Source organism: Tamandua tetradactyla, chromosome 6, assembly GCF_023851605.1.
Source record: "Tamandua tetradactyla isolate mTamTet1 chromosome 6, mTamTet1.pri, whole genome shotgun sequence".
NCBI classification, from domain to species: Eukaryota; Metazoa; Chordata; class Mammalia; order Pilosa; family Myrmecophagidae; genus Tamandua; species Tamandua tetradactyla.
In genome coordinates this window covers 48,957,739-48,967,548 of record NC_135332.1, presented here as the reverse complement: position 1 = coordinate 48,967,548, position 9,810 = coordinate 48,957,739, and the positions used below count along the sequence as shown (strand labels likewise).

General features: G+C 36.4%; 1 protein-coding gene across 1 annotated transcript; it reads left to right on the top strand.

Annotated features, from left to right (window-relative positions):
- The first annotated feature begins 5,093 nt into the window (after positions 1 to 5,093).
- Positions 5,094 to 7,973, top strand: LOC143686646 (acyl-coenzyme A diphosphatase NUDT19-like). Its single transcript, XM_077163273.1, has one exon. The coding sequence runs from the start codon at positions 5,094 to 5,096 to the stop codon at positions 5,835 to 5,837; it is 744 nt and encodes a 247-aa protein (XP_077019388.1). The 3' UTR covers positions 5,838 to 7,973.
- Positions 7,974 to 9,810: the final 1,837 nt, after the last annotated feature.

Here is a 9,810-nt window from a genome sequence, read left to right as displayed (position 1 = left end):
AGACCTTTCTGAGGAGATTCATTACCTGAAAACTATATCTAAGTGGTAAGGAGCCAACTGTGCAGAGAAGGAGTTAGCCATGTAAAGATACAGAAGTGTGTTTCAGGCAATGGGAGCAGTAAATGCAAAGGCCATGAGGTGGGAACAAACTGTTGTGAGAATTAAAGAAAAGGAGGAAACAGAACTCATCCTCAATCCAACCATCCAGAAATTATCTCATTAACATTTGTTGCACATTCTTCAGACATCACTCTAAGTATCTTTGATATTTTTTCTCTACCTTCTGTCATGTTAAATGGTAGACTGTTTTTATTTTTTAGTGGTCCCTATTTTTGTATCTTTAAATAATATTCCTAAATACGTTTGTTGATTCATCAAGAATTGTTTCACCCTACTAAACATGAGGAAATGATCATATTTATTTTTCATCTCAATCTCCTATCTGATCACTCAGATTTTTTCTTTTTTGGAGTTTAAATTTTAATTAAAGTTATTGTGGCCTTATCTCATCAATTCTAGCATATTTTCATTCTGTTTTATAGCCACAGTTACTGTTTAGTTAGCTTTAAAAGGTTAAATATTAACTGCTAGTCCTTTTTGTATAAATTCCAAGCCAAAAATATATTCTCTTTTTCATTTCTTGGGTGGCTGGATGATATTTTCAGGTACAGTTTTAAGAAAGGGTATATAGTTGGTGTTTTCTTGTACCTCTGCATATTTGAGAACATATTTCTGTTGCCTTCAAACAATCGACAAACTGGATCAAGAATTCCCATCAATATTCTGTAAGTTTTGTACCTGCTATAATCCAGTGTTGCTGAGGAGACCAAAGTCAACTTTTCCCCACATAATAAACTGATATGTCTGTATTCTTTTATGGTTTTTTTTATTTTTTATAATTCTGGAAGTTCAATCTCTTAACCAGGAACTGTATTCATGTTTATCAGTTTGTTTTCTTGATATAAGAGTAAAAAATACAAAAGGAAGTTAGAACTCTGATTCCCTTTCTAAACCTTGGAGTACTTTTTAGCTAGTTTGAAAAAATTGGTTCTGGTCCTAAGGCAGGGAGGTGGCAAAGTTCTGATCAATTAGCATGGCCTAGTGGCTTCCTAGAAGTCTGTTAAGAAATATTGTGAGGCCAACAAGGTTCACTGAGAGAGTCTGTGATTGATTAGTGATGTCTGCCTCAGATATAGGATAATTGAGTGGCATCTTATATGCTAGGTATCCCTGTATCCTGAAGACCTATCTTAGATTACCCTCATCAAAATATTAGAGGAATGATCCAAGACCAATGAGTGCCCATCCCTTTAAACCTCGTGATACCAGTAAAGGCAGCAGAAACCCTAAGTCTTCTAAACCTGCAGGGTCCTGAGAAGTGGCCTCGCACCATGTTACTAACTCAGAAGCTATAGATAGCCTCATATGGTCTACAGCATTATGTCCAAACTCTTCCTTAGCCTATGATGGTCTTAATGCTCTCCTTAATATATACTATGATGCACCTACCCTGAACTAATTGTCATTTCCTGTACCGTTTTATAATTTTCTTGGCTTATGTTTACATTGCTGTCATATGTGGAATGCACTTAGAAAATCAGACTCAAAATTGAAAGAAACCTTAGATATCTTGTCAGTGGTTCCCAATCCTGGGTACACATCAGAGTCACTTGGAAATCTTTTAAAAATATTTTTCATTCTCCTGGAGATTTTAATTCAAAAAGTCTAGAGAATGGTTTGAGCATGTTTTAAAAAATTTTTAATTTTATTTCTGTATTAATCCTTTATACACTGTATATAATCTATATAATCCTTTATATAAATATTATATATTTCTGTATATAATCCTTTAGTCTGTCCACTCATACGTATGTTTGTTTTGTTACAGTTTGATAGTTAGTACACATAGTTTTATAATCTATTTTTATGTTTTTCCATGTTGTTACAATCTCCACCATAACTATCTGCCAGAAAGGCTGCATCATAATAATTTTTTTGCATAATAATAATTTGAGATATTTATCTACATCTTGATCCACAACTTACATTGTTTCCTATTTTACTATTATAAATGATCGATCATGCTATGTATATTTTCATGCATATAGCACCCATATTTTTTTAAATGGACCAAACTAGACATTTTACAGAAGAATAAACTGAAGCCTAGAAAGGTGCATGGTTTGCTTTTTGAGGCAGTAAAGAATGGAAGAATAAAGCCTGAGCAGAATCTTCCGACACCAAGTGCAATGTTCTTTCCATCACCTGTGCTTCTTACACCTTCTCTTTAATTTCCTTCAGATCCTATCCATCCTTCAAAAATCAGTGTAAATATCACTTGCTTCACAAAGCCATTCCTCATTTATCCGCTAGGAAGAAATTTCTATCTTCTTGAATATCTTTAATGTTTTATCTATTTCTCTTTTTTCCATTTTTGACCTCATATGATAATAATTCTTACATGTCTTATCTCCCTTACTAGAGGCAGTACGCATAGTGGTTAGGATTTGGGGTCCAGGAATAGTTTGGAGGTCTCATACTAACATTAACATCCTATTTATGTGAAGTTGAGCAAGCTACTCAACCTCTAAGCTTGAATCTTAACATCTTTAAAGTGGGATTAATTGAGATACTAAACGAAAAGCACTTAGTGCAATATCTGGCACACAGCATGCAATTAATTTTTAATTATTTTTTGTTAAGACAACTGGTTTTATTAATAATTCACAGCAAGCTCCTTAACAGTCATTTCTAGTACTTAGTAAAATGTCTGAGTACATAGTATAGGCTCTATAACTATTTGGCAAATAAAATTAATGTTTCAGGTTTCTAATCTCTGCAGATTCTTAGCTTAATGGTTGGCACATAGCATACCCATATCAAAGGATAAATGTTTGATACCCTTTCAGGCAATAATTCAAACTCACCTTGCCGGTAGTTATCCTAATGGTTAACACCTTGCCTATAATGCTTAACCCCTCAGAATCCATCACCTTGGGGTTATGTATATCCTTATTAGGCATTTCTGGTCCAGACATGACCTTTGTGAAGCCAACCTATGAAAGTGGTTTTTTTTAAAAAATTATTTTTAGATTATGGGAAGAAGCATTATCATATATGGATTTGTTTTGTAATTGAGTGGCCAATCTCTTAGTTTTAACTTCATCAAGAAATTTGGAGATTTGACGTAGATTTATTTTGCGCTCTTTGAAAAACTTACTAGGTTGTACCATTGAATCCCAGGGTACGTAGTTTTAGTTTTTAATATTTTAAGGAGTCAACAATGAGGAGAAAAAGGAGTGGTGAACTTTAATAACACCTCAAAATTATATTCATATATCTTTTTATGTACAATTGATTCTTAAGGAGTCAGGCAGGTTTCTATATTAACTGTGATTTAATGTCTGCTTCTAATCAGAAAAAAATACAACTAGAGCATAGCATTAATATATCTGAAGTTTAATTTTTTTATCAGTCTTCACTCATGGTGGTGATAGGGTCTAATACTCTGAATCTATGAACTTGTTTGACTTCCTGTCTGACCTGTGTCTCTAATCTCCATAGCTGGGGCCCCTTAGTCTCAATCACAGACTCAGTTAAACCTTAGGCTCTGATTTTATCTAGCTCCCTCCCACCCTCAGCTACTGAGCACATTTTGATGTTAGTGTAGTTTTAGTATCAGAGCCCACTTATTCCCACCTTCTCTCCCATACCCCAGTTTTTAGAACTGACCCTCTTTCTTGACTTGCCTGATAATCAAATTTGTTAGGATCTACTTTGCTCTCATCAGACCAGCTGATATTTCACCAGTTGCTTCCAGATCTCTTTTATTATGATTCTTAGTGAACTACTAAACTGCCTTATTTTCTATCCATGAAAAAGAACAGAGCAGACTAAAGAGACATAGAGTAAAGCAAATTAAAGTTGATTTTTGTGCACTCCCCCACCCTCCTACCCCCACCCTGCCACAGGTCTGCCCTCAAAGCACCAGCTGCCATTTCATCTGTGATGATGCCCTTCTACCAATATTGCAGTACAATCTTTTCTCACAAGCTTTTTAGATGCAACTGAATATTCTTTCATTTCTTCCCTTCTGGTTCCAGAATAGGCTCTTTCTTCTCTTTGCTCCCCTAACTCCACAATTTGTCTCTGTCATAGTAGATATATAGTAAAAAGAGTAAATGTTAAACATTAAAAAGTTTAATTTTTTTCTGATTCCAAATGCAGTGTCCTGTTAAAAAAAAATTATCTGTGACCTCTGATTGAGATGTTAAGTAAGTTCATGCTTCAACACAATTCCTCTGCCTCAAATACCTAGCAATAACAGGTAAATAATAGAAGATAAAGAAGTAACAGAGGATCAACAACAACAACAACAACAAAAAGAAATATGTGACTAGCAATGGAACAGAAAGCCCTGGTGATGAGTTGGGCTAGTACTGTGGGCTCTCCAACTTTGAGTCTACAATTAGTGGTGGCTAGTACTGTGACCAGTGTTGGTGAAAAAGACCTCCATGAGATCTCCATGAAAGAGGCGGACTCAAGCTAGACATATCGTTTGAAACTGGGACTTGGGATAGGTTTCAGCCTGTGAAAGAAGGCTGATAAAACTATTGACTTTCTACCTGAGACTGCTGTATGTAAGAAATTGTACCTAGTGAAGGGTGAGTGATAAGAATAAGGACTTTTGACCAGAAATGCTAAGTAACTTTTTAGCTCAGTGACTGGCTCTGCCATATAGTATCAGAACATTAGGCCCTAAACAACTACTTACGATTTAGTTCTTTATTGGAGGCTCAGAGGAACGGTTGGAAATAACAACAAACTTCCAGTTAGGATGGAATGAGGAAAAGTAAAGAGGGAGATTTAAAAAGCAAGCAAACAAAACCTTATCCTTGAGTAAAACTTTCATTCAAAGGTACTATGAAACTTAGTGCTAACAAAGATAGCCCCAAAATCCAGAGCATGATTTGTACTAAATGAAAACAGATTTACAGAACAATATGTATTATGCTCAAATGATAAATGAAAGAATAACATTAATTTAAAAGAACAAAAATTATGACATAAAGCAGACAGCAGTAAAATAAATTATGGTTTTAAAAAAGAGCCAGGTGCTGCTGCTGCGGCCTCGCGGCGCCCCGCCGGCCGCCGGGGCCCGGCCGGAGCCCGGACGCGCGCTCGAGCCGCCTCCGGGCCTGGCCGACTGGCGCGCGCGCGTCCGCCGCGACCCTCGCCAGTTCCTGGACCTGTGTACGCACCTGGACTGCACGCCCGACATCTGGGCGCTGCACGACTGGAGCGGCTGGGTCACGCCCTTCCTGCGACCCGGCGGCCGCCGCTTTGACACAGCCTTTTTCCTGTGCTGCCTGCTTGAGGCACCGTCCATCAGCCCGGACAAGACCGAGGTGGTGGACTGCCAGTTATTATCTCCATCAGAGGCAACTGAAAATTTCATATCAAAACAAATTTGGTTGGCACCTCCACAGTTCTATGAAATAAGAAGACTCGAGAACTTTGCCTCTCTCTCTGACTTGCACAAATTTTGTTTGGATCGTGCAGTAGAAGGGAGGGAAAGATGGATGCCAATCATATTGTTAACTGCTGATGGGACACTCAGCCTTTATCCAGGTGATGAGCTATACAGGGAAGATTTAGACTATTTAGAAAAACATTTATCCACTGAAAAAACTACTGAAGAAATCATGAAAGAAGGCGAGAAGTTTCACCGAATAGTCATGCACGATCGCTATCTTTATAGTCTTTTTGTGACTGTTCAGTCAAAGTATAAGCATGTTTATCCTAAGTCATACGTCATAGCCAAGAGCCATATGTAGAGGGCTGCTTGTTTGCAAACTGGCATATTTGAAGTAGTCCTGATTAATAAGGAGGGTTGACCAGACTTGTTTGAAACTGAGGGACCTTAATGCCTATAAAAATTATAGCACAGTCTTTCTTATTTCAAGTGAATTATTGAGATTTCCTGCTTATTTTATACTTTAAACTTCACAGTATCTACCAATATAAAGTATTAATGCTCTTGTTACCAACATGAAAAAAAAATTCAGCAGTTTTCACTTCTATATTGTTTTATTATCTCAAAAGTTCAAATAAGATGTCATACTGTCTCTGTTTTTCTAACTATCCAGTGTATTAGCCTTTCCCTGATGTGCTTAGCAGTTTGATCCATGCATTCTGTAGACTTTCTACTGGAATTAATTTAAGGGTGTCATGACTAGATGGTAAAATAGACTTGAGACAACCTTTAAGTGAGAATGTCATTTTCTTGCTGTTTTAGTTTGCTAGCTGCTGGAATGCAAAATATCATAAATGGAATGGCTTTTAAAAAAGGGAATTTATTAAGTTGCTAATTTGCAGTTCTCAGGCAGAGGAAATGTCCCAATTAAAACAAGTCTATAGAAGTGTCCAATAAGGCATCCAGGGAAAGATACCTAGGTTCAAGAAGGCTAGTGAAGTTCCTTGTTTTTCTCTCAGGTGAGAAAGCACATGACGAACACAACCAGGGTTTCTCTCTCATCTGGAAAAGCACATGGCAAACATGGCATCATGTGTTAGCTTTCTCTCCTGGCTTCCTGTTTCATGAGCTCCCCAGGAAGTGTTTTCCTTCTTCATTTCCAAAGGTTGCTGGCTGGTGGACTCTCTGCTTCTCATGACTGTGTCATTCATTGTCCTTTTCTGCTCTCTCTAAATCTCCTGCTTTATGAGGAAGAACAAAGGAATGTCATTACTGCAGGGTGCTGAAAATAGATGGTAATTAATATTTTAAAATTTTACCTTATATGTGAGACTAAAGCAAAAAATGTTTATTTGGTACAAAATTTATATTTTGATTAGTGCATTTCCTAATGTAACTTATGTAGACAGCTTAATTGAACACCATAAGTACATGGAACCTTGAATAGAAGATGAGATTTTGTTGTTTTGTCCAGAGTGATGCCCAACAAATCCCAGAGTGATTTGAACAGTGAATAAAAAAGTATTTGCAAAGTCCCCTTTGGGGAATGGTGAGAAAGGGGGAAAATTCAACTTCCCCAAGTTGAATTCTTGATATTCTCACAAGCAGTGCAGACAATCAAAGCTACAGGCTAAGCCCCCAATCTTGGGGTTTGTTCATATGACACTTAACCCCACAAAGCATAGGTCAAGCCTACTTAAAATTAGGCCTAAGAGTCACCTCCAAGAGAACCTCTTTTGTTGCTCAGGTGTGGCCTCTCTCTCCAGCCAACACAACAAGCAAACTCACCATCCTCCCCCTCTCTACGTGGGACATGACTCCAGGGGTGTGGACCTTCCTGGCAACATGGGACAGAAATCCTGGAATGAGCTGAGACTCAGCATCAAGGGATTGAGAAAACCTTCTCAACCAAAAGGGAGAAGAGTGAAATGAGACGGCTGAGAGATTCCAACCAGAGTCGAGAGGTTATCCTGGAGGTTATTCTTACGCATTAAATAGATATCACCTTGTTAGTCAAGATGTAGTGGAGAGGCTGGAGAGAACCGCCTGAAAATGTGGAGCTGTGTTCCAGTAGCCACGTTTATTGAAGATTATTATATAATGATATAGCTTTCACAGTGTGACTGTGTGATTGTGAAAACCTTGTGTCTGATGCTCCTTTTATCTACCTTCTCAACAGACGAGTAAAACATATGGAATAAAGATGAATAATAGGGGAAACAAAAGTTAAAATAAATTTAGAGTGAAATGCTGGTGATCGGTGAGGGGGAGGAGGGTGTGGTATTATGAATTTTTTTCTGTTTTCTTTTTATTTCTTTTTCTCAATAGATGCAAATGTGCCAAGAAATGATCATGATGATGAATATGTAACTATGTGATGATATTGTCAGTTACTGATTATATATGTAGAACGGAATGATCAAGTTACGAATGTTTGTGTGTGTTTGGTGTTTTTTTGGTATTTAAAAAAATTTAAAAATTTAAAAATAAATAAATCAATAAAAAAAAAAAAAAAAAAAAAAAAAAAAAAAAAAAAGAGCCAAACAGAAATCTTGGATGTGGAAAATGTAATTATTGAACTAAAACATAGAAACTGTAAAATGGACATGTTATAAAAAGAATCAGTGAATCAGGAGACATTGAAGAATTTATACAGACTATAGCAAAGTGGATAGATAAGATTATGAAATGTTAAGGATTAACCGAGAGACTCCAATTTGTATCTCTTAGGAGTTACAGAGCAGGGTTTCAGTAACTTGATGCTATTGACATGTTGGGCTGGATAATTCCCTGAGGTGGGACCTATATCATGCATTGTAGGATGTTTAGCAGCAAACCTGGCCTCTTTCCACTAAATGCCAGTAACATCCCCTTTCCCCCTGTTGTGACAACTGAAAATGTCTCCAGACATTGCCAAACTGTTCCTGGTTGAGAGCTCACTATTCTAGAGGAAGAGAATGGAGAGAATGGCAGACATTTGAGAAGATAATCATTGAAAATGTCTAGAATTTAAAAAGACATGAGTTTTCACATTAGTTGTGCACCCCAAACACCAGACAAGATAAAAGATAAGTCCGTCGTCAGACATCATTGTGAAACTACAGAACATCAGGGATGAAGCTAACAAGAGAAAAAACTATTTACGAAAGACCACCAAATTAAACTTTCAGTGGACTTCTCATCAGTAACAATAGAGATCAGAACACAAGGTAGTAATGTCTCTAAGTTATCGGGGGAAAATATGTCAACTTAGAACTTTATATACAGCTACACTAACATTAAAGAATGAATGCAAGTTTTAAACATTTTTAACATGGGAGAGTTTAATACAGATACTGACTTAAAAAATATTAAATGATGTACCTCTGCAAAAAGATAAGTGAATCCAGAGGAAGTCAGGAAGCAACGGTAATTTCTATAGTGGGACTGGAGGATGAAACAGAGGCTAAAAAAGAAAAATGTGAATACAGAAATTGATAAGTTAGTACATTGAAATAAACTTTTATAAATAAACACATGTTGTGTCAAAAGGCTGAAAATAAAAAAGCAGTAGTTCTCAAAGGTGTTGGTCTTAGGATCTCTTTATACTCTTAAAAATTACTGGGGCCCCTAAGAGCTTTTGTTTTTGTGGGCTATATCTGTCAATATTTATCTTATTAGAAATTAAAACTAACTGGTTAAAAAATAGCATTTCATTAAAAATAATAAACCCAGTATATAGTAATATAAATAACATTTTAATGAAAAATAGCTATTTTCCAAAACAAAAATAAGAACACCTGCATGGTTTGTACAGTTTTGCAAATCTCTGTAATGTTGGCTGGATTTTCACATATGCAGCTGGATTTTTCATATATGCTTCTGTGGTCAGCCTGTTGCAGTATGTTATTTGGGTTGAAATACATGAAGAAAATCCAGCCTCACACATATATGTAGATGAAAAAAAGGAATAGTTTAATAGCATTTTTGCTTGAAAACTTATTTTTTGTTGTAACAAATACCGTGAGCTTTTTTCCCCTTGAAGTAATAGGCTCACTTCATTTGTTTTTGAGAAAATATTTGCCAAAAACCCATCTGTAGAATTATAATTTGTCTTGTATTTGTTCTTTTAAACAAAAATGGCATTCTATGAAAAAAAGGTAAATTCAGCTCAAATCAGTCATGCAAGTGCTTTTCTATGACACAATCATTGCATTTCTGTGTGCAGCAGAAGTGCTTATGTGTGTTTCCCATTTTGTCACTCAGAATTTAAAAAGATGAGTTTCATGGGTCAAGATTTAATAGAATTAACAATTTTTTATTACTTCATCAAGGGCCTTCTTAAGTGAAACTGG

Excerpts from the sequence above, each read along its gene's own strand:
- LOC143686646 (XM_077163273.1), top strand. The coding sequence starts at position 5,094 with ATGGTTTTAAAAAAGAGCCAGGTGCTGCTGCTGCGGCCTCGCGGCGCC.